This window comes from Oryctolagus cuniculus, chromosome 13 (genome assembly GCF_964237555.1).
Source record: "Oryctolagus cuniculus chromosome 13, mOryCun1.1, whole genome shotgun sequence".
Lineage (NCBI taxonomy): Eukaryota > Metazoa > Chordata > Mammalia > Lagomorpha > Leporidae > Oryctolagus > Oryctolagus cuniculus.
Genome location: NC_091444.1, coordinates 888,873 through 915,946, shown reverse-complemented (window position 1 = coordinate 915,946; position 27,074 = coordinate 888,873). Strand labels below are relative to the sequence as shown.

Genomic DNA, 27,074 nt, shown 5'->3' with positions numbered 1-27,074 from the left:
GACCCAGATTAGCGCGTGGGCCCTGGCACCCGCTCCCTAGGGATCCAACCCTGAGCCCGGGAGGAGCTGCCGTCTGCGAGCTTCGGCTTCCCGGTCAGCACACGCCCCACACCCGCACTTCCCTGCGTAGGTGCCAAGCGCCCAGCACATGCAGACCCCACTAGCTGTGCCTTCCCCAGGCCGCCGTGGGAAAGAGGTGCCGCGCCCGGCCCGGCTCTCTGATTGGCTGGCGGCTCTTGACCAGCTCCGCGATTGGCCGGTGGTGTCAGCCCCGCCTTCGCCGAGGGCACAAAAGCCGCAGCGCTCAGGGCCAGAAGTAGCCGGGTGTACCTGTTGGCCCTGCAAAGCTCGCACCCTCCCTGGTGACAGCCATGTGCCGCACCCTGAGCGCGTTCCCCGCCTCCTGCCTGGAGAGGTGAGGGGGCCTGTGGGGCCACGGGAGGTGGGGGCGGGCCAGCTCTCCGGCCTGTGGGCTTTGGACTGAGGTAGGGCGGAGGCCGCCGGCCGTGCACACAAAGGGAGCCTTCTCCGAGGCCCGAGAACCCGGATCCCTGGCAGTGCGGAGCAGGAGGCGGCAGGGGGCACTGCTGCAGACTGGAGGGCCGGCGCTGCGAGCCCCCGTGTTGGCCGAGCGCATGGGGAGCCCCTGCGAGCTCTGGGTTTATCTTGCAGAGCCAAAGAGTTCAAGGCGCGCCTGGGCGACTTCCTTCAGGGACCGGAGCTGAGCCCCCCTGCGGGCAGCGACCCCAGGAAGCCCAGCAGAGAGAGGTAGGGGCTGCAGGACCGGCTGCGGGGGTGGGGGTGGGAGGCTGCAGGGCCCCAAGCCCCTGGCGGTGACTGCAGCCAGGGCACGTGGGCCTGGCAGTGGCTCAGCCTCCAGGGCGCCTGTGCACCTGGCCGGGGAGCCCTCCCCTCCTGGGTGTCGGCTGCGCCAGGCGCTGGGCTCTGGGCATGTGGGAGTCAGGGAGCGGCGGCCTGGACACAGGACGGAGGCTGGAACTGCCCGTGGGACGGACCCCTGCGTGTGGGACTGCCGCCTGCCGCCGAGCGCCTTGTCCTGAGTGCTGGGGTTTGTGTGGGCTTGGCCGTGCCCTTGTTTTCCTGAAAATGTGACACGGTGGCTGTTTGCAGCGGGAAGCCCTCGGAAGACACGCTGGGCTGGAGGGAGTCGTTCGACCTGCTGCTGGGCAGTAGAAGTGAGTGGGGCCACGGCCCCGGGCGCCCGGCGCTGACCCCCGGGGAACACAAAGGCAGGGCCGGGGGGTGGGGGGTGACGTCCTAAGAATGGAGCCTCTGCCTGCAGCTGCTGTCTTTCCCGCTGACCCTCCCCCTCCTCCCCTAACCCCAGAGGGAGTGGCCGCCTTCCGCGCCTTCCTCAAGACGGAGTTCAGCGAGGAGAACCTGGAGTTCTGGCTGGCCTGCGAGGACTTCAAGAAGACGCGGTCGGCGGCCAAGCTGGCCTCCAGGGCCCGCAGGATCTTCGAGGAGTTCATTTGCACAGAGGCCCCGCGAGAGGTCAGCGCCCCGCAGGGCCCCTGCTCCCTCCCCACTGAGAGCCAGGCTCAGAGGCGAAGGCCAGGCTCTGAGCCAGCCCTGGGTGCTGTGCCCACGGCCGGCCTCTGTGCACCCCTAGGACACCTGCTTGGGGGCTCCACCCACCGCCCGGGGAGTTGGCCAGCTGTTGTCCCACGCCTTCCCTGGCCCCAGGTCAGCCGTCCCTCCGTGGGTTTGACAAAGTCCGTGGCGCCACCTGGTGGACAGACATGGTGACCCTTGGCTCTGCATCTGCGTTTCGTGTCTGAGCACCTCTGGTCCGGGGCTCCAGTTACACCCAGGACACCGCAGTGGTCACAGGGCCACAGCGAGAGGCCCTCCCTGCACAGTGATGCCCGGAGCCGTTGAACAGATGCCCACGGGACTGACCTGGCTCCTCCGGGGGGGAGTGTCCAGCGGCCTGTCCTGGAGGAGGCCGGCCTCTCCCCTCGTGAGGGATCAGGAGCGGCTGTCAGACACGGCAACTGCGAGGGGCAGGCACGGAGGCCAGAGTGCCGCGGGCCGAGAGCAGGGGAGGAGGGTGGGCAGGTGGGTGGGGGCGGTGGGCAGCGGACAGGGGACAGGTGGGCGGTGGGCAGGGGGCAGGTGGCAGTGGGCTGGTAGACAGGTGGTTGGTGGACAGGTGGGCAAGTGACAGATGGACAGGTGACAGGTGGGCGGGTGGCAGTGGGCAGGTGACAGGTGGCACCGTGGCTGTCCCTCTGGGTCACGGGGAGGGCAGCAGCGGTGCCCTCAGCCTGGTTGGGTCCTGGCAGGCTGGGGGGGAGCAGGGCAGCACCGGGGGCTTCTCCAGGGCTGCGCAGGCAGGGGACAGAGCGGGCTTCTCCCTCACGACGTCCTGTGTGCACCTGTGAATTGAGAGCAGGGACGCCCCTGGAGCAGGGCCGGGCCCTGGGCTGAGAAGCGGCTGGCAAGGACCCAGGAGCCCGTCCTGTCCCCCCGCTCACCGTGCCTGCCCTGACCCAGGTGAACCTCGACCATGAGACGCGGGAGCTGACCAAGAGGAACCTGGAGGGCGCCACGGCCGCCTGTTTCGATGTGGCGCAGGGCAAGGCGCGGACACTGATGGAGAAAGACTCCTACCCGCGCTTCCTGCAGTCGCCCGCCTACCGGGACCTGGCCACCGGAGCCCCACCCCGGCCTTCACACACCTGAGCCCGGGCAGCCCCCTCCCCGGGCTGCCCTCTCCCCCGCGCGGGTTCTGCAAAGCAGTGTGCAGCCATGGCAAAGGTCGGAGAGGTCACGGCTACTGGAGCCCCCTCCTCCGATACACGGACCCCACCCCGTGCACAGAGCCCCGGGCATGAAGGAGGCTGTGGGCGGGGCTCTGGGGGAGCGGCTGGGAAACACAGGGTGCCCTGGGCTGCCCAGTCCTCGCCCAGTGCAGGGAAGGGGCCCTGCAGGCGGCACGCCCTCACCTGCCCTCACCGGCCTGTGGCCACCCAGGGCCTCTGCTTGGACCGCGTGTCCAGCCCCACAGGCTCCTCCAGGCCAGCGAGCAGTGTGGCCCTGACCCAGGCTGAGGACCTGACGGCCCAGAGCTCGGCCTGTGAGCCCACGGGACGGTGGTCAGCTGCTCTCGGTGGTCTCTGCGGGTGGCCCTGGGCTGTGGTGCAGCGGGGCCCTTCCCCGTGAGTGGGGCTCCCGAGGACCCCGTGGGAGCCCGTGGAAGCAGCCAGCCCTACCCACAGGCCGGCAGGGGAGTGGGGGGAGGGGCGTCCCTGGATGTCCCGGAACCCAGCACAGGGAGGAAGAGGTGCGGGTGTTGGGGAGCCGAGGGCAGGCCCGCGGCCACCTGGGATGGGACGCAGATGCTGGGACGCAGTGGCACCTCGGCCTCCCCAAGCTGATCCCTGCCCAGGAGCCCAGGCCTGGGAGCCCCTTGGTGCCCCCGGAAGTAGCCCTGTGAGTGCAGCTCGGTGCCGGCTTTGTGCCGGCGCTCAGTGTCTGTGTTGGTGGCAGCGTCTCCGTGGTCGTGGGTGCTGGGCACCCGTGTTGGTGGCAGCGCTTCTTGGCCATGGCCTCTGCCTCTGTCCGCTGGAGAACCTCGCAGGGTGCGGCTGACCCCCCGTCCCTGCCTGTGCCTCTGAGCGCGAGGGGACTCGGAGCTGGCCAGCTCTCTGCTCACTGGCTGGCCCCAGCCGGAGCTGGTTGCCGTGGTGGGAGTGCTGTGGACACCCCGGTTTCCGTGCTTCTGTGTGCCGTGTTCCTGTCACACAAACAATAAAATCCATTGTGCAGCGCGTGGGTGTGGCGCCGTGGGCAGAATGGAGCGGAGGGCTTGGGTCCCAGCAAGGCCGCAGGACTGTGACTTGGTTCACGTGGGCTGGGCTGCTGTGTGCAGGCTCGGACTCGGCCTGTGTGACATCACGTCCACGTTGCTCTCTGCCCACCGGGCGGGGAGCCAGCGCTGGGGGGGGGGGTGGCAGGTGTCAACTCCCCACCCCCGCCCCACCCATGCTGCCAGCCCCTCTCCTCCGTCTCTGGTGCCTGCCACCTACACACGTGTCCCTGTGTTGAAACAGCTGCCGGCACGAGCTGGGCACATGCGGAGCTCTGCTGCCCCTGCCGTTAGCCTGCGTGGACCCCAGCACCACACCCTAAGCCTTGACAGGGGGTTCTGCGTGGGACCCTGGACAGAAGGCGGCTCACGGGAGGGGCAGGACCCTCTCCCATTCCCGCCACCTCCTACTGGGTGCCTACTGAGCGCATGCCCTGTGCCCACCCAAAGCTGAAGCCAGCGTCTGCGCCACCAGTCACGGTGGCCTCAGTTCATGGCTGGGGAGCCCGGGCCCAGCTCTGCTTCCTGGAGGCGGCGGCGCCCCCAGGACGCACAAGGCTCTCAGACGCGGCTCCTGCCCCCAGCGCATACTGGGCGCCCTGAAGGTGGGCTTCACGGGCACGTGGCAGGTGGGGAGAATGGACCACTGACCAGTCCAGCATGAGTTGTTTCGGGGGGAGGGGTCTCAGTGACTCACCCAGGCCCACACAGCCACAGCCTGCAGCCGGGGTCTCAGGACCAGGGCTCTGCCCCCGCCCCACCCAGGGCCACTCTCCCCCACTCCCTCCCCCGCCCTTCAAACACCTGCCATGGCGTCCCAGGTCCAGGTCTCCCAGGGGAGCCTGCCCAGGGAACCCGACCCCAGCGTGGTCTCTACCGCAGGCCCTGCTCGGCTCCCAGCAGCAGCTCCGTGGAGCACATGCTGCCTCCCTTTGTCCCTGCAGAGCCGGGGCTGGGCCCCGTGAGGTGCACTGCCGATGGCTTCCGCTGCCGATCCCACGCGGCTTGAAATGTCTCAGAATTTGTGGCAGAGTTTGGTCGAGTTGTGTCCATTAAGAGTGTGAATATTAAAACGAACGATGCCCAGGCTGGCCTGTGCGGTCTACACCCGGGACAGGGCCAGGGACTCACAGGAGGCTCGCCCAATGCTGATTGCACACCGGAGCCCTAGGGAGCTGAGTCCTTTCCCATCCTCTGCTGCCCCCCTGTGGCCAGCCTTGGCCACGCAGTCTTGGCTTTGGTGCTGTCTGAATTCTTTCTTTGGGATATCTTCCCACGGCTGCGCAGCATCGCGTGGAAGCCAGAATCGTGGCAGCTGCTGGCACAGCCGTGGGGCCAGGAGCTGCTGGTCCCGCACCCCTCGTCCCTTCTCTGGATTCGCTGAAGTATCCGTTTCCACTCGGTTTATTCGGAAAGTTTCTGGCCTTCAAATACAGGTGCTCTTGTCAGGTGGGAAGTCAGATATGAGCTTACGTGCGTGTGACAGGCCTAAAGAGAAGACGTCTGTGTCCAGCACATGCGTCTGCATCTCAGAGTCATCCTGACAGTGTTTCAGGGGCAGCCGGGTATTCGCATCCTGCCCTGCCCCCTTCTACCTGATAACCTGCCAAGTGGAGGTCCCCGCCCCTTCTGCCTGACAAATCTTCCACAATCTCCCAGTGCAGCCCAGTATCTGCATTTCAAACACCCTGCTCCGGATCCCCATTCTCCAGGGGGTCCTGCTCACCCTTCCTCTGAACCCAGGATGGCGCCAGCTAGGCTCCCTCCTGTCTGATACCTTCAGGGGAAAACTCAGATAGGAGCTTCTTAATATTTACAGCCATAAAGTCCTTTGTTTCAGGAGGAAATGTGTGAAGACAAAGACCCATCCCCTTAAACCCCCCCCCTCCCCGGCCTCAACCGGATGGCTGGCGCGCTCAGCCCTCGGCCTCTCTGCTGAGCCGCCCGCCTGCCTGGCTGGGTGTAATCTCTCCACTCAACCGTGTAACCTCGCTCCTTCCCCTGTCCGAGCGACCGCACTCTCTCTCAGGTCCTGTCTGGAGAGGTGCCCATCTGTTCCTGTGGATGTCCCTTCCCTAATAAACCTTGTTACTTTACTTTCCACTACTCTGTCTCACGCCTGAATTCTTCCTTGGGAGAAGACAAGAACCCTCCATTTCTGCGGTCACACTCGCAGGTGCAGAGGGGAGGCGCCCGGGTGAGTCTGTGTCCCCGAGCCCCCTGTGTGGCACTCCCCAGCCGGCTCTGGGCAGGGGGAGAGCACGACAGACGCTGAGCCCTGCGGCTTCTGCAGGGCCCGGCAGGGGGCTCCCTCCTGGAGGGTGAGTGCGTCTTCTGCAGCCCGCAGGGAGGCCGTGGTCTCGCCCGCTCCAGTGCCTCCACCCGGCAGGGCTCAGGGTGCTCGGTGGCAGGTGCTCTGCTGTGGCGGCTGCCCGTGTGGGACAGGCCCCGGCAAGGACGTCACAGCCCCCACGGAGCTCCCGGGGCGGGGGCTGCCATCCACACCCCAGCCACGGCCCTGGAACCCAGGGCCCGGGAGGGCCAGCGAGTCGCCCAGGTGCAAGGCCAGCAGGGAGCCCTCTCAGCTGGCCACACCGCTGGCCACGGAGCTGCCCAGGCCGCCGCTGCGCTCCTCAGGACCCCCCCCTCTTCTCACTGCTGCTGGATGCAGCCCACCTGTCCTCGAGCCCAGATCAACCCCTGCGGTCTCCGCACAGCTCACCTGGCCTTGAGTCTCTCTGTCCCCTGCCCAGGACTCCCGCCCACTCCTGGCCCCATGTGTGGACGCGTCCCCAGTAGAGGAGCAGGCCTGGCCCCATGTGTGGAGGTGTCCTGGGGAGGGCAGCAGGCCTGGCCCCTGTGTGCATGGGCCCAGGGAGGGCAGCAGGCCTGGCCCCTGTGTGCATGGGCCCAGGGAGGGCAGCAGGCCTGGCCCCTGTGTGCATGGGCCCAGGGAGGGCAGCAGGCCTGGCCCCTGTGTGCATGGGCCCAGGGAGGGCAGCAGGCCTGGCCCCTGTGTGCATGGGCCCAGGCTGGGCAGCAGGCCTGGCCCCTGTGTGCATGGGCCCAGGGAGGGCAGCAGGCCTGGCCCCTGTGTGCATGGGCCCAGGCTGGGCAGCAGGCCTGGCCCCTGTGTGCATGGGCCCAGGCTGGGCAGCAGGCCTGGCCCCTGTGTGCATGGGCCCAGGGAGGGCAGCAGGCCTGGCCCCTGTGTGCATGGGCCCAGGGAGGGCAGCAGGCCTGGCCCCTGTGTGCATGGGCCCAGGGAGGGCAGCAGGCCTGGCCCCTGTGTGCATGGGCCCAGGGAGGGCAGCAGGCCTGGCCCCTGTGTGCATGGGCCCAGGCTGGGCAGCAGGCCTGGCCCCTGTGTGCATGGGCCCAGGCTGGGCAGCAGGCCTGGCCCCTGTGTGCATGGGCCCAGGGAGGGCAGCAGGCCTGGCCCCTGTGTGCATGGGCCCAGGGAGGGCAGCAGGCCTGGCCCCTGTGTGCATGGGCCCAGGGAGGGCAGCAGGCCTGGCCCCTGTGTGCATGGGCCCAGGGAGGGCAGCAGGCCTGGCCCCTGTGTGCATGGGCCCAGGGAGGGCAGCAGGCCTGGCCCCTGTGTGCATGGGCCCAGGGAGGGCAGCAGGCCTGGCCCCTGTGTGCATGGGCCCAGGGAGGGCAGCAGGCCTGGCCCCTGTGTGCATGGGCCCAGGGAGGGCAGCAGGCCTGGCCCCTGTGTGCATGGGCCCAGGGAGGGCAGCAGGCCTGGCCCCTGTGTGCATGGGCCCAGGCTGGGCAGCAGGCCTGGCCCCTGTGTGCATGGGCCCAGGGAGGGCAACAGGCCTGGCCTTTGCTCTGTGCTGAGACACCCGAGGTGATGGCCGCCGTGCACCTGGCTGAGTCTGAGACTTGTGTCCTCTGTGGATCTACTCTCCCCTCTGGCAATGACCCAGCATGAGGGCTGCTGTTTAAATGGGACGTCCTCCTCTCTCAGATCCTGGCCCTCCTCCTTCAGATCCTGGTCCCTCCTCCATCAGTTCTGGTCCCTGCTCCCTCAGATCCTGGTCCCTCCCCCATCAGATTCTGGCCCCTCCTCCCTCAGATCCTGGTCCCTCCCCCATCAGATCCTGGCCCCTCCTCCCTCAGATCCTGGTCCCTCCTCCATCAGATCCTGGCCCCTTCTCCATCAGATCCTGGTCCCTCCCCCATCAGATCCTGGCCCCTCCTCCATCAGATCCTGGTCCCTCCACCCTCAGACCGCGTAGTCCCTCCTCTGGCATGTTCCTAGTTTGGGCTTTGTGATTCCTGACTTTTTTTGAATTATGAATGGCCTCAGCTCTGTTTGAGTGGAAACTGAGAGCCATCAGGAAGCATTGTCGTGCGCGGGTGTGACAGCCCACCTTGGGACGTGCTTACTTGCACGCCCCAGGGCGGGCGTGTGGCCGAGCAGCTGGGACGCCCGGAGCGCGGGGTCCCAGGCCCAGTTCCTGGCTGCAGTTCAGTGCCCACAAACACCCCGTGAGGGTGATAACCGGGCGCCTGCCAGCCACGGGGAGCCCCCGGGAGAGCTCCTGGCTCCCAGGCTCCCAGCTCTGGTGCCTGTGGGCCCTGGGCAGTGACTCGTGGGTGGAGCTCTGTGTCTGTTGCCCCTCTCCGCCTGTAATAAATAAATAAAAATCAAAAGGGAAGAAACTACGGGCTCCCGTCTGCGGACCCAGGGGCTGGGGTGGGGGAGGGGTGCAGGATTTTCCTCTTTTTGGAATATTTATTTATTCATTTGAAAGTCAGAGTTGCACCGAGACAGGAAGAGACACACAGAGATCCTCCCCACACGGCTACAACAGCCAGGGCTGGGCCAGGCCAAAGCCAGGAGCCAGGAGCTCCTTCCTGGAAGCACTCGGGCCATCTTCCAATGCTTTCCCGGGCCACTAGCAGGGAACTGGATCGGAAGTAGAGCAGCCGGGACTGGAGCCGGTGCCCACAGGGGATGCGGGCACTGCAGGAGCAGCACCGAGCCCTGGGGCGTAGATTTTCTAAAACGATCCATCCGGCCCGGTTGGGTTTGAGCAAATGGGCCCCTTGTTCAGCACAGAGCCAGCACCTCAGGACCAGAGGGCGTGGGGCCAGAGAGGGGCGGGGCCAGAGAGGGATGAGGACCACAGAGGGGCGGGACCAGAGAAGGGTGAGGCCCAGGGATGGGCGGGGCCAGGTCCTGGGTCACAAAGGTGTTGCCACAGACTCAGGCAGGAATGACACAGCAGCTGAAGGTATAAAACTGATGAGATTAGTGAGCTGGAGACCACACCTTCACCCTGCCCCGTGTGCTCTCATGCCCCTACCTGACCTCACTTGTATGCCCGCCTGCCAATCAGACTATGGAACCACCCCCCTTTGGAGGTGAATAAAAGGCCTGGAGCATGGTGGGTCGCCCCTTGTTGTCCCGCTTCTTTGGGCCTGTGGCCTTGCTCTGCCTCTGCTGTCCTGCCCACGCTACGCTACCTGTGGCTGCTTCTCATTGCACGCCCTGCTCCATGTGGCTCCCGGCCTGCTCTCTGCCTGGTGTGGACCCAGCTAGGGCTTCAAGACTTCTCTCTCCCCTAATAAAGCCCTCATTTCCTGTGTATTTCTCTCACTGAATAAATGCTAACACCTACCATGTCACCTGGTTTATTCGAGCTGACATCCAGAATTCCGACCTGAGTAGACAGCAAGGACCCTCAAGATATCAATACTGAAACTGTTAATGAGCTCATCGATTTCACTACCTGGCCCCTCCGGGCGGCCGAGCGGGGCCGCTCCTTTCTCAGGCAGCTCCGGCTCTGGGCTCCTCCGGAATCCCAGGCAGCTTGGGGCCAGGCCCCACCCCCAAGGCACCACTGTTACCACTGTTTCTGGGAACCCTCCACAAACTCTGACCTGAGCCGGCACCGCCCAGGCTCCCTCCTGCCTGCCTCACAGCCTTGGCACAGGCGTGGTCCAGCTTCAGCAGGCCAGACTGACCTCCGCCATGGCTCCCCTGCCCCCCCGACCCCCCACCCCCGGCCCAGGAGCCTCACAGCCCCAGCCCCAGGCTGGCAGGCTGAGTGCTGCTTCCTCCCCCTCCTGCCCTCACTGGCTGCAGAGGGGAGGAGGGCGGGGTGTGGCCCTGGCCCTGGACACAGGTTTGCTGAGTGTGAGCCGGGTGACATTCAGTCCCAGGTTTCACTGCCCAGAGCCAGGTGACTGGGGACCCCCTGGGCCGCGCGGCGTGGTCAGGCTGGGGCCCATGTGGTGCTGAGCACAGAGGGGCCGCTCTGCACAGCTGTGGGGGTCTGGGCGGCCCCGTGCTCTCCACAGCAGCTGGCTTTGTGCTGGGCCCCTCAAGCATACACCTTCACCAACCCTCACCACACACCTCCTGCCAACTGGCCCAGCGTCCATTCCTTCCCCGGAGCGGTCACAGGAGGGGGCGGGGGAGGGGGGAGGGGAGCGAGGTGCGGTGAGCCCCACCTCCCCTCCTCCGGCCGTCCCTCCTGCCCCAGGGACAGGCTCTGGGGCCAGCAGTTGTCCAGGAAGCAGCAGGAGCAGCAGCCCGGGAGGTAAGGGGGCAGCAGGAGGGGCTGGGGGGTGGGCAGGGGAAACCCAGACGAGGCTCATTCCAGTCTCGGGAAAACGAAACCAAAAGCCAGACCGAGGGTTCCCCGCAGGGCCACCAGGCTTCCCCTGGCGCTGCTTCCTCCTCTGCTCCCTCTGGGCGCCTGCCAGCCCCCACCCTGCCCGACAGGGTCTGCACTCAAAGGCTTCAGCCTCCCGGCAGCCGCACCTGTGCCGCACAGCCCATCAGACCCGGGTGGGCTGCGACCTGGCTGCTCCGTGCACGGGGGAACAGTGGGGGCTGCCCGGGGGTCTAGCGGGCTCCAGGCTGCGGGACTGCCGGGGCTCCGCCTCCCTGCTTCCCTGTGGGTTCGATCTCCTTCCCTCCCTCTCTCCCCCTTCCCTCTCCCGCCCCATTTATTTATTTGGAAGCCAGAGTTACAGGGAGAGACAGAGGTCTTCCATCCACCGGTTCACGGTCACAGCCAGGGCTGGGCCAGGCAGGAGCCAGGAGCCTGGAGCCCCCATCTTATTCTCTCACGTGGGTAGCAGGGACCCAAGGACGTGGGCTGTCTCCTGCTGCCTCCCCAGGCCCCTTGGCCTGGAGCTGGCTGGGTCCGGGCTGCCGGCCGTGGCTGTCGCTCATCTGCCTGCAGGAGCGTCGGGGACGGGGTGCGTGAACCTTGTCCCACAAGTGGCCTCCGCTGGACCGCCGGCCTCCCTGCCGTCCGAGCGGTGTTTGAGGAAACAGGAAGTGGCTTCCCGGGCTGTGCCCGGCCGCCCGCGCAGGGAGTGAGCTCAGGCCCCGCGGTGCCTCTGACCTGCTCCCGGAGGGTTCTTGTTTTCGAAGGCTGTGTGTCTTTCTGCTGGGGTGGTTTCTGTGATCCTGAGAGAAAGGAGTGAGTGCGGGCTGAGTGCAGACCGGTCACTCCGCCCCTTGCAAGCTACCGCGAGGAAAGGAGCTGAAAAAGCCGGATTTGCAGCAGTCTCGTTGAGACTTCTGAGAAGTTTCACAAGGCACGTTGTCCCAAGCTGACGGGAGGGCAGGCGCGGCGCGGGTCGGGACATCTGCAGCCTGCCCTGGAGCCCCCCGCCCCCGTGAGTGCACCCTGTGGGCAGGGGCCAGGGCTCCGTGGCTGGGTCTTGGCCACACAGATAGGAGACTGGATCTGGTTCTTGGCTCCCGGCTTCAGCCCAGCCCAGTCCCAGCCATCGCAGGCATTTGGAAAGCGAACCAAAGGACAGAAGCTCTCTCAGTCTCTCAGCAATGAACAAACAAACCAAACAACAACAAACGCAGGTTAAAAAAGGGCACAAGTGGGCCATGTGGCACAGTGGGTAGCCGCCCGTGACACCTGCATCCCGTGCGGGCCCCGGTTCGCGTCCCAGCTGCTCCACTTCCGATCCAGCTCCCTGCTAATGGCCTGGGAAAGCAGATGAGGACAGCTTAAGTATCTGGGTGCCTGCCACCCAGTGGGAGACCCAGGTGAGCTCCTGGCTCCTGGCTTCGGCTTGGCGCAGCACTGGCCATTTGGCCATTTGGGGAGTGAACCAGTGGATGGAAGACCTGTCCCCTCTCTTCTGTCTCTCCCACTCCCTCTCTAACTCTGCTTTCAAATGAATAAATAAATCTGAAACAAGACCACTTAGTGACAGGGAAGAAGCACGCTTGCGTGGCCACGGGGTGAACCCGGCTGCCTCCGCAGCGGGCGGCAGTCAGCGGCCCTTGCAGACGCACACTCGCTCAGACCACTCGGAACGCCAGGCTTCTGCCAGGGGAGGTGGCGTGCGCCTGGAGCTGCGCCCTGCCCCGCGCTCCCTGGCTGGACGCACGCTTGGGCTCCTGCCGCCCACCCGGGGGACCTGGATTTCTTTCTGAGCTTCTGGCTTTGTCGGGTCCCAACCACTGGGGGCATTCGGGAGTGAACCAGTGGATGGGACGGGAGGACGTGTCTCTCCATCCCCCCATCCTCTTCTTCCTCTTGAACAAATTTGAAAAACCCTAAAAACCCCACGCAGTGTATTTACGTAAGATTGCTCGTAAAACTGACCTCTCTGATTCCAGCGCCTTCTCGCTGCTGTGAGACCGAACGAAGCACCTGCTTCCCTCACTCCCAGCCTGAGCCCCAGGGCTGAGCGAGGCAGAGAGCTGTGGCCAGCATGGCGTTCGCCATGGACACCCAGGACCGTCACGGCCCCCAGGACGGACCCAGGCCCCCCAGCAGCGGGGACGGGGCGGAAGCCGACGGCCCCTCCCTGATGGCCGCGGTCGCGGCTGAGGACGTGGCGCGGATCCGGGAGCTGCTGGGGCGTGGGGCCCACGTCAACTTCCAGGAGCCGAAGTGGGGCTGGTCGCCCCTGCACAGCGCGGTGCAGCGGGACCAGCCGGACATCGTGGAGCTGCTGCTGCAGCATGGCGCCGACCCCGGGCTGCGCAAGAGGAACGGGGCCACGCCGCTGATCGTCGCGGGGCTGCAGGGCAACGTGCGTGTGCTCCAGCTCCTCCTGGCTCGAGGCGCGGACGTGAACGAGTGCGACGCCCACGGCTTCACTGCGCTCATGGAGGCCGCAGGGAATGGGCGGGTCGAGGCCCTGCGGTTCCTTCACCAGAGGGGCGCGCGGGTGAATCTGGCCCGAGAGACCACGCGGGAGCAGCAGGCGCTGGGCAAGGGCGGCGCCACGGCCCTCATGGACGCGGCCGAGAAGGGCCACGTGGAGGCGGCGCGGGCGCTCCTGGAGATGGGCGCGGACGTGGGCGCCCGGGACAACATGGGCCGCAGCGCGCTCACGCATGCGCTGCTGAGCTGCCCGGCGGAGCGCACCGAGGACACGGTCCGCCTCTTGCTGCGGCATTGCGCGGACGTGAACGGGCAGGACGCCGAGGGCAAGACGGCCCTGATCCTGGCTGTGGAGAGGCGGCACCTGGGCTCGGTGAGGGCGCTCCTGGAGCAAGAGCGCCTCGAGGTGGATGGCAGGGACAGCGAGGGGAGGACGGCGCTGCTCGTGGCCACCCAGCTCGACCTGGGCGAGGTGGCCCAGCTGCTGTGCCAAAGAGGGGCCAGCGTGGACTGCGGGGACCTGGTCGGCATCGCCAGGAGGAATTACAACAACGACCTCGCCCGGTTCTTTCTCAGTCTTGGAGCTCCAGAGCGACCGCAGGTCCCCGCCCAGGACTGGAGGCCCCAGAGCCGGCGCTGGGGGGCAGCCCTGAGCAGTCTCCACGGGATGAACCGTCCCATGATTGGCAAGCTCAAGATCTTTCTCGACCAGGACTACCAGATCGCGCCCACGACCGAAGGGGGCCTCTACCTGGGGCTGTACGAGGCCCAGGAGGTGGCGGTGAAGGTGTTCGCGGTGGGCAGCAGGCGGGCACGCCAGGAGCTGTCCTGCCTGCAGAGCGGCCGGCCCAGCAGCCACCTGCTGACGCTGTACGGGTGCGAGAGCCACCGGGGCCGCCAGTACGTGTGTGTGGCGCTGTGCGAGTGGACGCTGGAGGAGTACCTGCACGAGCACCGGCAGGAGGCTGTGGAGGACCAGGAGGACCTACGTGCCCGGAGGGTGCTGGCCACGCTGCTCGCGGCTGTCCGGGAGCTGCACATGTGCTGCGGCTATGCCCATGGGGACCTGCAGCCACAGAACATCCTCGTGGGTGAGTCTCTGTGTCCGCTCTGCGTGGCTGCTTGCAGAGACCAGGGAGTGGGGGAGATTTGTTTCCCACAAGGACACAAGCAGGGCCTGGGGCTGGTGAGGGGCTTCCTGCCACCCCATCCCTCTGCCGAAGGCAGGAAAGCAGTGGACAGCCGCCTTTCTAACAGGCCCCGCCCTCCCGCGTGGAAGGCGGAGCCCTCCGGCCTCCTCACCTCCCACCATGGAGGAAAGGCCTGGCGAGAATCTGGAACGTTTGATTCCAGGGTCAACCAACTCAGAATCCCAGGGCAGCCGCCCCCAAGCCCAGTGTCAGGTAGCGGTCGGCCGAGGCTGGTGACACCAGGTGGCTTCATATCTCCCTGGCTCCAGCAATGTGGACTCCTGGAGCAGTCTGCCAGCCAGCCAGGGGGCCGTGAAGTGAGTTCTTCCAGCACAGGTGGCAGCCATCATGGCCCTGGTGGCACAGCTGGGTCCAAACAGAGCATCCCTGGTGAGAGGAGACAGACTCCAGAGAACAAGGCAGCACCTGGACCCCAGCCCGAAACAGCATGATGTTGCGGTGGATTCGTTCTGGGAGGAGGAGCGTGGTGGGGGCAAGAGGCGTGGAGTCACCACACAGACCCCGGGAGTCGGGTGAAGGTGGGCCTGAAGCGAGCAGCCTGCAGACTCGTTTATTTCAGTTGCTACAGCAGCTTATATGGCCAAGGCAGCCAATCTGGTCAAGGGGAGGTCTATGCCCTAACCAATCACAGCCTGTTGCCAGGCAGTTTATGAAGCCATCTAATCACAGCCTGTTGCCAGACAGGCTCCGTTGTCATGTGGTTTCCGAAACCATCCAATCAGCTTGCTGCCAGGCAGTTTCTGTTGCCAACGGCCATCTTGGCATGGCCTTCTCATTCCACCACAGAATGAGGGAAACGGCAGCCCAGGAGACAAGCGAGGAGGAGCAGAGAAACCATGAGAGCCACATGGCAGCAAAGGGTGGGCAGACGGGTCTGCAACATGGCGCTGGATGGGTGCCGATGCCTAAAGAGAACAGAGAGCACTGGACACGGATGCCAACATGCGCAGAGAACACTGGACACAGACGCTGGCACAGGCAGAGGACACTGGACACTGGACGTGGATGCCAACATGTGCAGAGAACACTGGACACACACAGAGAACACTGGACACGGACAATGACACGTGCAGAGAACACTGGATACAGACGCTGACGTGTGCAGAGGACACTGGACATGGACGCTGACACGCGCAGAGGACACTGGATACGGACGCCGACACAGGCGGAGAACACTGGACACAGATGCTGACGTGTGCAGAGGACACTGGACATGGACGCTGACACGCGCAGAGGACACTGGATACGGACGCCGACACAGGCGGAGAACACTGGACACAGATGCTGACGTGTGCAGAGGACACTGGACATGGACGCTGACACGCGCAGAGGACACTGGATACGGACGCCGACACAGGCGGAGAACACTGGACACAGATGCTGACGTGTGCAGAGGACACTGGACACGGACACTGACACGTGCAGAGAACACTGGACACGGACGCTGACACGCGCAGAGAACACTGGATACAGATGCTGACAAGCACAGGGAACACTGGACACGGACGCTGACACACGCAGGGAACACTGGACACGGATGCTGACACACACAGGGAACACTGGACACAGATGCTGACACATGCAGAGAACACTGGACATGGACGCCGACACGTGCAGGGGACACTGGACATGGACGCCGACACACGCAGGGAACACTGGACACGGATGCTGACACACGCAGGGAACACTGGACACGGACGCTGACACACGCAGGGAACACTGGACACAGATGCTGACACACACAGGGAACACTGGACACAGATGCTGACACATGCAGAGAACACTGGACATGGACGCCGACACGTGCAGGGGACACTGGACACGGACGCCTACGCGTGCAGAGGACACTGGACACGGACGCTGACACATGCAGAGAACACTGGACTTGGATGCCAACATGCGCAGGGAACACTGGACATGGACGCTGACACGCGCAGAGGACACTGGACACGGACGCCACATGCGCAGAGAACACTGGACACGGACGCTGACGCGCAGGGAACACTGGACACGGACGCCGACGCTGACACACGCAGAGAACAGAGAACACTAGACACAGACCCTGCACCCCACGGACCCCAACCTCATACCCTGCAGAAAACACCCACTCGAAGGGGCTCACAGGCCTAAGTAGCGCCTGAACCACGACGCTCCCTGCGAGGCGGAGGAGAAACAGGCGGCTCCCAGGTGTATCAGTGGCGCGGCTGAGGAATGAGCTGGTGCGGAGCGGGAAGCAATTGGCCTCATTAAGGTCTCTGCGCTGCCCGGTCGTGTGCAGTCGAGAGCGAGCATGGCTGCTGTGTCGGTAAAGGACCGTCTCCATGCTGCGCCAAGAACCCTGGCAGCCCAACAACACAGAGACAACCATGTGACTGGCTGAGGGGCCGTGGCAGGTGTGTGGCATGCGTGTGACAAGCGTGTGGCACACTCCTCCGCATCGTTTGTCATCAGACACGCAGGCGGAGGCGGTGAGACCAGGATGCGCCTGTCGGAGTGGCTCAACTCCAGGACAGGAGCCTCACCTGGCCCAGGCGCCCGGCCGCTGCCCCCCATGTGCGCTTAGAGAAAGCCCGCACACCGCCATGCGTGCCCGCCAGCACCCTTCAGAAAGAGGCGGAGACAGCAGGAGACGGGGAGGGGGCACGAGTGCAGTGTGAAAGGTGAAAGAAGCATCTGGCACTGGGCTGTGCGCCGCCAGCCCCCGCACCCTCCGGAGGAGGCAGAGCTGTGCAGACGGCAAAGCGCGCCGTGCCTGCGTGGCTGAGGGGCAGGGAGCGGTGGCCCTCTCGGTCCGTGGGGCAGTGGCTGTCTTCTGTGGGACCCCCAGTGGTGGTGTCTTCTTCCAAATACATGTGTGGGAACCATGGGATGCACAGCATCGGACGGGAACCCAGTGTCAGACTCCGTGACAGGAGAGGGACAGCCAGCGCCATGGAGTGGAGCGGACCTGGGGGTGGCGATAGTGGGGTGGCTGTGGTGTAGGGGGGCGGCCGTGTGTGGGCGTGGCTGTGCGTGGGGGGCAGCTGTGGGTGTGAGGGGGTGGCTGAGTGTGTGGGCATGGCTGTGCCTTTGTGGGCGTGGCTATGCATGTGGGCCCAGGGCAGCTGTGCGTGTGTGGGTGTGTGGGCGCGGCTGCGCATGGCAGGGCAGCTGTGGGTGTGAGGGGGTGGTTGTGTGTGTGTGGGTGCAGCTAAGCCTGAGTGGGTGCGGCTGTGTGTGTGTGGGTGCGGCTGTGTGTATGTGGTGCGGCTAAGCCTGAGTGGGGCGGCTGAGTGTGTGGGGCTGTGCGCGTGTGTGCGGCTGTGTGTATGTGGTGCGGCTAAGCCTGAGTGGGGCGGCTGAGTGTGTGGGGCTGTGCGCGTGTGTGCGGCTGTGTGTGGGAGGGCGCGGCTGTGCTTGGCGTCCCGTGATTCAGTGATTGGCTCTTGCGGTGGGGTGGGGGAGCGGGGGCCTCACACGCTTCCCCCACCCCTGGCAGACACCAGGGGCAATTTTCGCCTGGCGGATTTCGACCAGAGTGTCCAGTTGGCCGGAGCCGCGCCGGAGGTCAGGCGGGATCTTGAGGTAACCCCGTCCCCGCTTCCACCCCTCCCGTCCTCCTTCCTGCCCCCTTGCCCGGCCGGGACCGAGGGGACGCTGAGGGAAGGCCCCCAGCCCCGCCCTGCACGGCTGCCGTTTGCCTGGTCCCTCCTGCACTAGGTGGGGGCGGACCCTGGGCCTCCTGTGCCTTTGGGACCCCCGGGCTCCCGCAACCTCTTTCCCAGACTCCTCTGGGAGGAGCTTCTGTCCCCAGCACGCAGTGAGCGTGGCGTCTGCCCAGGCGACTGGAAGTTGTGTTTGGCTCTCAAGGGGGCCAGCAGCAAAGCCCCTCGGGAAACTCACAGGTCGGGTGGCGGGGTGGGCCCAGCCCTGTTGGGGAGACCCAGCCTGGCCCCACAGGTGGAGACCCTGGGCAGCCGCAGTTCCTGAGAGGGCAGGGCCCAGCCCCTGTGGACGGCAGCTCACAGGCTGACCCGACCCTGGCCTCCTGGCCCGGGGCCCCCAGGTCAGCCCCTTCCCTGAGTGGCGTCTGGGCAGTCTTCCCGGGCTGACCCCTCTGCCCCCAGGGTCTGACTCCTGGGGCTCCACTGCTCCTGCGTCTGTCCAGCGGGGCTCCGGATCCAGGGCCTCCCCCCCACCAGCATTCCATCCCCTCGAGGCCAGGACTCTGCAGGGCCCACTGCCTGCGGGCGCTCTGTGTGCGAGGCTCCGCCCATTCACCTTGGCTGTGCCTTGACCCTGGCTCTCGTGCAGGCCCTGGGGCGGCTGGTCCTCTACGTGGTCCAGAACGGGGACGTGCCCTTCAAGGAGCTGAAGGCCAAACCTCCTGGTGAGGTTGTGCACCGCTGTCCAGACGAGGAGAGCAAGGACCTCGCCCGCCAGCTGCTGCGCCCGGGGGACGACGTGGGGGACCTGCTCGGCCGCCTGCTGGACCACCCCTTCTTCTGGCCATGGCAGGAGTAAGCCACCGGGGCCTGCAGGGTGGACGGGGAGGAGGGCGGGACCCGCGGCCCAGGGCCTCGGAGCTGTGCGTGCTTGGAGCGAGGCCTCTTGGGAGCAGGGAGAGGATGCAGTTTCTGGAGAGAGAGAACGGGGGGGGGGGGGGGCGGTAACGAGGTTCTGCCGTCCCAGCCGCTTCAGGACGCTTCGGAACGTGGGCAACGAATCTGACATCAAAAGTCGGAAGCCTGGAAGCCGGCTCCTACAGCTGCTGCAGCCCGGGCCCTCAGAGCGCCACACAAGCTTCGCCCGCTGGACCCGGAAGGTAAGGCTGGGCCGGCGGGAGCAGGTGCTGTGACGCCTTCCCTGCCTGGTCTCCCTCACGGTGGCCCTGGCTGCTCGCCCATCGCCACGAGTCAGCCTGGAGCCCAGTGAGGCCACCGCTCCTGCCACCTGGGACATCCAGCTCCCAGGGGCTCTGGACCTCAGAGAAGGGAGGAGCTTGCGGCACTGTGCACGCTGAGCCCGAGGGAGCCACAGGCTCTGCACCTGCGGTCAGCCAACCTCCATCAAAAACGCCCTGCGATGCGCGTCTGTTACACCTACCTGGCAAACAGAATACAACACCACCCTGGATCCAGGCGACAGGTCACCCAGAGGTCACAATACTGCCCTGGATCCAGGCGACAGGTCACCCAGGGGCACAGCACTGCCTTGGATCCAGGCGACAGGTCACCCAGGGGTCACAGCATCACCCTGGATACAGGTGACAGATCACCCAGAGGTCACAGCACCTGCCCTGAATTCAGGCGACAGATCACCCAGAGGTCACAACACCACCCTGGATCCAGACGACAGGTCACCCAGGGGTCACAGCATCGCCCTGGATACAGGCGGCAGGTCACCGAGAGGTCACAGCACTGCCTTGGATACAGGAGACAGGTCACCCGGGGCACAGCACCTGCTCTGAATTCAGGCGACAGGTCACCAGGAGGCAACCTCAGAAGCATGGGCAGCCTGGGCAGGTCCGGGCAGGCTCTGTGCCATCCTACGTAAGGGACTGGTGCCCTTTTGCACTTGGGGTCCCGAGGGTCCTGGAAGCAGCCTCCTGCAGAGCCCGAGAGGCCAGGCAAGCGTCTGTCCATGGGAGGCTGCAGAAGTGATGCTGTGGAGCCCCAGGACCCGTGCAAAGCACTGTGGGAGAATCCTGCTCTGTGCGTCTGCCTGAGACCGCCAGCTCCCCTGGGCGCCTTGGTGGCTTTCTGCCTCCACTCTTCTTTCGTAACCGCTGGTAGCTGTGGCGTGCCTTCCAGTCGGTGCTGGGCCTCTGGGTGCTCCCTCCCCTGGCGACCCCACGTGTCTGCGTCATGTTTGCGTTTCAGATCCACAAGGGCGTTATGAGGGACATGAACGCGTTCTACAAAGACAGCGGCAGTTTCTACAAGAACAGCGTGGGGGACCTGCTCAAGTTCATCCGGAACATCGGGGAGCACATCCACGAGGACAGGAACAGGAGGCAGGTGCCGGGTCCCTTCCTCCCGCTCACGTCCAGTCCAGGTCCTGCTCGGCCTGCTGGGCAGAGGACGCTTGTCTGCCTTGAGCCTGGGCCGGGGGGGGGTGTCCCGCAGGCTCTCCCCATTCTCCCTGCCTGTTCTGGGGCACAGGGCAGCGGGGCAGAGCCCGGCGGGGCACAGCTCGGGGCACAGCTCGGGGCAGAGCCCGGCGGGGCACAGCTCGGGGCACAGGGCAGCGGGGCAGAGCCCGGCGGGGCACAGCTCGGGGCACAGCTCGGGGCAGAGCCCGGCGGGGCACAGCTCGGGGCACAGGGCAGCGGGGCAGAGCCCGGCGGGGCACAGCTCGGGGCACAGGGCAGCTGGGCAGAGCCCGGCGGGGCACAGCTCGGGGCACAGCTCGGGGCACAGCTCAGGGCACAGCTCGGGGCCCTTGGGGTCCTGGGAATTTTTTTTTTTTGCAAGTAGGGGCCGTGCTGTGCGTTGCTCCCGTGAGGCGATGAAATGACTGAGACCCGGTGCGACACCTGGCTGGAGCCGGCGGGTGGTGGGGTGTGTGCAGGGCTGTGTTGGGGAGGGCGCCTGGGGCGGGCGTGGCCAGCCTTCCTCTGTGCTGTTTCAGGATGAAGGCGCAGATCGGAGACCCTGCCTGCTACTTCCAGAAGACATTTCCAGATCTGCTGATGTACGTGTACAGGAAGCTGCGGGACACGGAATACAGGGAGCACTTTCCCCAGCTCACTCCACACGCTGGCCTCTGTGTGGCAGAGGTGGCTGGGCCGGCGGACCAGGCCTGAGTGCTGGCCCCTGAGACCGGGGTGACGCGGCGACATACTGGCATTTGATGGGCAGCGGCCAGGGACAGGGCCAAAGACAACCCCCACCCCCCACACAGAGGGGCTGCGTCTGCAGGGGGCAGCGTCCCTGCCCCCTCCCCGGTGCTCTCTCTGGCTTCCTCCACCCGGAGCCACGGTGCACCTGCTGCGGTACCTGTGCCCACCTCGTCTGGAGTCCTGGCGGCCCCTGTGTGCTATCTCAGCGAGGCTCCAGCACGGCCGCTCACCCCGAGGGAGCCGGGAGGGACTGACGACGCCAGAGGGCCAGCTCAGACCTGTCCCTGCCGTGACTCCTTCCCGGGTCACCGGACCAGAACGCTGTGCTTGGCTCCAGTGGTGCAGCTGACAGGTCCTGGGGAGCTTCCCGGGGTGGGGGTGGGTGGAAGCTGAGCTGTTGCCGCCGACTCGCAGCGGTGGCCGGGGCGCCCAGCACAGCACCCATCTGTGTGTCCCGCCAGTAAACCTGCACCCTCCGATGACGTCTCTGTTCCTTGAGTGACGCTCCCGTGCTAGCCTAGCGCCCCCCCCCCGGGGTGCCTGACCCCTGCTGCTTGACAAGAAGACCCCTCCCATGATGACGGAGCAGGGTGGCCGGTGTCCAGGCCGGGGGAGGGGCCATCACTCGCCTTCCCGGGTTTCTGCAGGCGCTCCTGCTTCTCGCCCGAGGTCATCGCCAGGCATCGAGCCGAGTGCGTGGCTCCCGTCAGGGACTGTGCTGGACAAGGCGGTCCTGTGCCTGGGCTGGCACAGCCAGGCGTGCTGGATGCCAGTGCAGGCGCGCCAGGCACATGGGAGTGGTGATGCTGCCCTGTCTCGGGCGCCTGCTGCTTCCCCCTGCAGTGTCCCTGGTGTGCTTGAGGGGCGGTCACACGCGGTCCACAGGAAATCCATGCCACCACCCGCAGTGGCAAGCAGCAGGTGTGAGGGCGCCTGCGAGTCCACAGGGCCGGGTCTTCCTGGAGCGCAGGAGACGTGCACTCAGGTCACGGTTCCCAGCCGTCAGGGCTTTTGTCCGCACTTCTGGTGACCCCCAGGAGGTCAAGGTCGCAACGACCTTCCCACTGCACTTCCTGTGTGCGTGAACCCATGGCTGCAGGGTGTGCCTGGGGCTGACTTCTCAGCCTCCTCACGCCTTGAACCTTCTCTCCCTGGTCCCCGCGGGGCCGGGGCCTTTGCCAGCTCTTCCTTTGCTGGGAGTGGAACCTCCGAGCCCCAGCCTCGCTGCCTCACCTCCCAGGTCCTGAAATTCCTCCTCCAATGGCCCCCACCACTGTGCTGCCCCCAGCACCAGCCCTGCTGGACTCCCCCCCAACCCCGCCTCCGCCACAGCAAGGCCAGGTCGCCCGGCTGGTCCCCCACAACCTCTCTCCACCAAGTGACCTTCAACAAATGTCAGATCAGCTCGCTTGAAGTCGTGGTGGCCCCCGTCGTGGGAGACCTACCCAGAGGCCAGTGGCGAGCCCCATCTGCAGAGGTGTAACGGCAGGAACCACAGTTTAGCAAAGCAGGCCCACCTCAGGCGTTACAGTCACCCCGACCAGCGGGAGGTCCCAGCTGTTGAAAGAGCTGAGTCCCAGTCCCAGGATCCGGCCCTGAGTTGGGACAAAGAGGGTGGGGCCTAAAAACCGTGCAGGGGCCCGCAGTGTCCACACAAGCACTGATTCGGGTCAAGACAAGAAACCAGCCCGTAGCTTTGGGTTTGCAAAGAGAAAAAGCTAAGCAGGCATCCCAGGATGGGTGGTGCTCTTACCCAGACAGGGACGGAGCCACGAGGCCTCTCCACGTGACCGGACAGGGCCGGCTGGGGTTAGGCAGCAGCAGCTCCTGGACCAGGCTCACGGCCACAGCCCTGCAGCCAGACGCGGCCCTGCAAGGGTGTGGGTGGCCTGACCCGGAGCGCCGGGCCTTCCTGGGTTCCCTGGGAGCACCGAGTGCCCCCACGGCCCGAGTCCAGGATGCACCCTGACCTGGTGACCAGGCAGCACCCGGAGTGCAGAGGGGCTGCTGCCCCGCCCCCCTCCCCCGCCCCAGGAAGGGCGCTGGTACTGACGGGAGTGATGGGGCTCAGGGCGGGTACGTGGAGAACCGAGAGATTCTTCACGGGCTACACGCGTGTGGGGGATTCCACAGGGAGTGGTGACTGAGCACCATGCGCAGTGCAGGAGACGCACGTGAAGTCCCGGGAATGGACTCTTCCACCACGCCGTGCCCCTCAGCTCTGCCGTGGCGTCTGACCGCGGAATTTAGGGAATGCTGCCCCCACCCTGTCCCCGCCCCCACCCCCGCCCCGTGGCTCCAATCCTAGGAGGAGCCTGTGAGGCGGACACTGTGGCTCTGTCTGTCAGCCAAGTGCTGGGGTGAGCTTTCGGAGGGGCAGGGATGGGGCTTCAAGCCAGCCCGCCTGGTGGACGCGGCCCTGGGCCCCTGACCTAGGGCCCGTGTGGCTGCCCTGAGGCCTGGCGTCTGCCTGTCTGGAGGGGGGAGTGGCCAAGGGAGCCGGGGGCGGGGCGCAAGGCTCCCCATCCCTTTCCTGCCTGGAGGACGCAGCCCCAGGTGAGCATGTGAGCCTGCTTTATTGTGACGCGGCCCTGGCCCTGGCTGTGGCGTGGACACCGGACGACGGCAGACTCCTTCCGGCCTCCGCGGAGGGGCAGGGTCACGTGCGGGGGTGACGGCGCGGCTCTGTGTGTCCGCGCTCTCCAGTCCCCCGCCTCGGACTGGGTCGCTGTGCTCCCTGGAGTAGAGAACGGAGGAGGCTCGTGGGGCGTCAGGAAGAACGGGCCACTCAGCCACTCAGCATCTTCAGGAAGCAGCGGGAGGGGAGGCGGACTTGGAGCTGTCGCTCGGAGACCCTGAGGTCAGCCCAGCCCCAGCCTTGGCCTCTGCTCCCCCGCCCCCCGCGGCTCTCCCTGCCCTGCCCCTCTGTTGGTGCACTCAGGGAAGGGACGGGTGCTGGGGGCCGCAGCTTCTGGGACCGGCGGGGTCTGGGGCAGCTCGCCACTCGCCATTCGTTCCTGCAGAGTGCAAAGCTGGGTTCTCCCCACAGTCGCCCTCCCACACCACACCCCCAAGGGGTCCATTCATCCCGTGCCCCCTCCCCTCCCGCTCTGTCCCCTGTCCCAGCTCCAGACCGATGTGCAGCCCGGGAGGCCACGGTGATGACTGAGTGCTGGGGCCCTGCCCCCACGTGGGAGGCCTGCGTGGAGGTCCCAGCCCAGCCTGGACACTGTGGCCATTTGGGGAGTGAATCAGTGCATGGGGCGCTGTCTCTCTGTCTCTGCCTGTCCAGTACGTAAAACGTGTAAGGTTTCCCCACACGACTCTGATGTATGGCTGCAACCGTGAACAGCGCAGCAGACACCCCCTGACCCTGCTTAGTCCAGATGAGCAGGGGGGCGGGGGGAGGAGGCGGCACGGCTCCAACACCAATCGGGCGGCGAGTGTCCAGAGGTGAGTGGAGTGCATGGCGAGAGGGAGGAGGAAGCTGAGACAGGGCGAGGTCAGACCACCATTGCCACAAGGGCATCGCCGAGGAGGGGAGGGTCTTCAACCAAAGCAAGGGCAGACAGGTTTCCACAGCACAGGGAGGGGAAGGGTGGGTCAGAGTGAGGCTCAGTGTGTGGGGTGAAGCACGGAGGGCACAGCTGAGTCAGGCCGGGGTGGAGAGGGAGGGGAAGAGCTGAGTCAGGCAGAGGTGGAGAGAGAGGGGGAGCTGAGTCAGGCAGGGGTGGAGGGGGAGGGGAGGAGCTGAGTCAGGCAGGGGTGGAGGGGGAGGAGCTGAGTCGGGCAGGGGTGAACCAGGAGGGGTGAGACATTGAGGCAGGCAGGGGTGAAGCGAGGGAGGGGAGAAGAGAAGCCGAGGCAGGCAGGGTGGGGTGGAGCGGGGTTTCCAAGGCTGAGTGGAGCCTATTCCCACCCCCCTACACTGTTTCTGGGGCGCCCAGGCTGTGGGAGGGCTCAGGGGGGTCTCTCGCACCCAAGTGACCCGGCTTACACACCACAGCGCGGTGCTGCCGTAGCTGGGCCGTCACCTGTTCCCCGTCTTGATTTTCCAGAGCAGATGTGCCAGGCCTTGGTTCCTGAGCCTGCGAGGCTGCGTGAGGGTGCCGGGAGGCCTCCATGGCAGGGGTGGGAGTGGGGTGGGCATGACCTGCCGGGCCCGACTTGGTCACTTCCTCTCCTTTTTGGTGTGGGGCAGTTTTTGTCTGAAGGAGGAGAGGGGCAGCCAGGGTCAGAAGAGGGCCGGCCCAGACCCGTGGTGACCCGCTGCCTCCCCGGCTCCCGCCTGCCCTCGGGGCAGAGGGGCTCCCGGAGCAGGGCTGGGGGTGGGCTGGCCGGCCAGGGGCCTGCTGTGGTTTGAGGGCCAGGGCCCCGTTCTTAGGCCAGTGTCCCGCCACTCAGCCCAGCGCTGCATCCTGCCCCTCTCCCCGGGTCCCCTGAAGGGCTGGCCCTCTGGGAAGCTGCCATAAAGGACCTGCAGTAGCCCCTGCTGGAAGTCCTCAAAGTGCCCGGCCTGGCTGGCGGTGGCAAGGACGTCCCCCACCCCCAGGAAGGCCCTCTCTGCCGAGCCCAGGCCCCTCCTCCGGGGGCAGCTGGGGTGCACGCCTACCCCTGGACGGAGCTCAGCTGCACGGAAGACAGCACCAGCCGCGTCTGCGTGAGGTTGCTGGAGGACGCTGGGGACACACAGAGAGCGCGCGTCAGAGTGGGGACACACGGGGAGGGTGGGTCAGAGTGGGGACACACGGGGAGAGCGCGTCAGAGTGGGGACACACGGGAGGGCGGGTCAGAGTGGGGACACACGGGGAGGGCGGGTCAGAGTGGGGACACACGGGGAGGGCGGGTCAGAGTGGGGACACACGGGAGGGCGGGTCAGAGTGGGGACACACGGGGAGGGCGCGTCAGAGTGGGGCCACACGGGGAGGGCGGGTCAGAGTGGGGACACACGGGGAGGGCGTGTCAGAGTGGGGACACACGGGGAGGGTGTGTCAGAGTGGGGACACACGGGGAGGGCGGGTCAGAGTGGGGACACACGGGGAGGGCGTGTCAGAGTGGGGACACACGGGGAGGGCACGTCAGAGTGGGGACACACGGGGAGGGCGCGTCAGAGTGGGGACACACGGGAGGGCGGGTCAGAGTGGGGACACACGGGGAGGGCGGGTCAGAGTGGGGACACACGGGAGGGCGGGTCAGAGTGGGGACACACGGGGAGGGCGCGTCAGAGTGGGGACACACGGGGAGGGCGGGTCAGAGTGGGGACACACGGGGAGGGCGCGTCAGAGTGGGGACACACGGGAGGGCGGGTCAGAGTGGGGACACACGGGGAGGGTGTGTCAGAGTGGGGACACACGGGGAGGGCGGGTCAGAGTGGGGACACACAGAGAGCGCGTCAGAGTGGGGACACACGGGGAGGGCGCGTCAGAGTGGGAACACACGGGAGGGCGGGTCAGAGTGGGGACACACGGGGAGGGCGGGTCAGAGTGGGGACACACGGGGAGGGCGGGTCAGAGTGGGGCCACACGGGGAGAGCGTGTCAGAGTGGGGCCACACGGGGAGGGCGTGTCAGAGTGGGGCCACACGGGAGGGCGTGTCAGAGTGGGGCCACACGGGGAGAGCGGGTCAGAGTGGGGACACACAGGGAGGGCGGGTCAGAGTGGGGACACACGGGAGGGCGGGTCAGAGTGGGAACACACGGGGAGGGCGGGTCAGAGTGGGGACACACGGGGAGAGTGTGTCAGAGTGGGGACACACGGGGAGGGCGGGTCAGAGTGGGGCCACACGGGAGGGCGTGTCAGAGTGGGGCCACACGGGAGGGCGTGTCAGAGTGGGGACACACGGGGAGAGCGGGTCAGAGTGGGGACACACGGGAGGGCGGGTCAGAGTGGGGACACACAGAGAGCGCGTCAGAGTGGGGACACACGGGGAGGGCGTGTCAGAGTGGGGACACACGGGGAGGGCGTGTCAGAGTGGGGCCACACGGGGAGGGCGTGTCAGAGTGGGGACACACGGGGAGGGCGGGTCAGAGTGGGGACACACGGGGAGGGCGGGTCAGAGTGGGGACACACGGGGAGGGTGTGTCAGAGTGGTGA

At 66.2% G+C, this 27,074-nt stretch overlaps 3 protein-coding genes and 1 long non-coding RNA gene across 6 annotated transcripts in view; 2 read left to right on the top strand and 2 right to left on the bottom strand.

Moving 5' to 3' along the window:
* Positions 1 to 241: 241 nt before the first annotated feature.
* Positions 242 to 2,844, top strand: RGS16 (regulator of G protein signaling 16). The gene is made up of 5 exons (XM_002724275.4): positions 242 to 415; positions 673 to 768; positions 1,132 to 1,196; positions 1,349 to 1,515; positions 2,521 to 2,844. Exons 1-5 carry the CDS (start codon positions 372 to 374, stop codon positions 2,707 to 2,709), a joined length of 561 nt encoding a protein of 186 aa, XP_002724321.1. The 5' UTR covers positions 242 to 371; the 3' UTR covers positions 2,710 to 2,844.
* Positions 2,845 to 8,562: 5,718 nt separating this feature from the next.
* On the bottom strand, positions 8,563 to 11,570 carry LOC138845094 (uncharacterized). The gene is made up of 2 exons (XR_011381807.1): positions 9,472 to 11,570; positions 8,563 to 9,078 (listed from the first exon to the last, which is right to left on the bottom strand). It is a non-coding gene; the product is annotated as an uncharacterized lncRNA (long non-coding RNA).
* On the top strand, positions 10,263 to 21,461 carry RNASEL (ribonuclease L). The gene is made up of 7 exons (XM_008253632.4): positions 10,263 to 10,395; positions 12,456 to 14,039; positions 17,638 to 17,723; positions 18,453 to 18,658; positions 18,831 to 18,963; positions 20,021 to 20,154; positions 20,772 to 21,461. The coding sequence occupies exons 2-7, from the start codon at positions 12,551 to 12,553 to the stop codon at positions 20,944 to 20,946; spliced, it is 2,223 nt and encodes a 740-aa protein (XP_008251854.3). The 5' UTR covers positions 10,263 to 10,395; positions 12,456 to 12,550; the 3' UTR covers positions 20,947 to 21,461.
* Positions 21,462 to 23,534: 2,073 nt separating this feature from the next.
* Positions 23,535 to 27,074, bottom strand: part of RGSL1 (regulator of G protein signaling like 1) — a 52,755-nt gene continuing 49,215 nt past the window's right edge. For 2 of the 3 annotated variants that reach the window (XM_070056225.1, XM_070056227.1), the window contains exons 21-23: positions 25,595 to 25,661; positions 24,984 to 25,190; positions 23,535 to 23,719 (exon numbers count right to left, since the gene is read on the bottom strand). In XM_070056225.1, coding sequence (XP_069912326.1) covers positions 25,154 to 25,190; positions 25,595 to 25,661 — 104 coding nt within the window. In that variant the 3' untranslated portion in view covers positions 23,535 to 23,719; positions 24,984 to 25,153. The remainder of the gene's footprint in view (positions 23,720 to 24,983; positions 25,191 to 25,594; positions 25,662 to 27,074) is intronic. The other variant, XM_070056226.1, reaches the window with a different exon arrangement.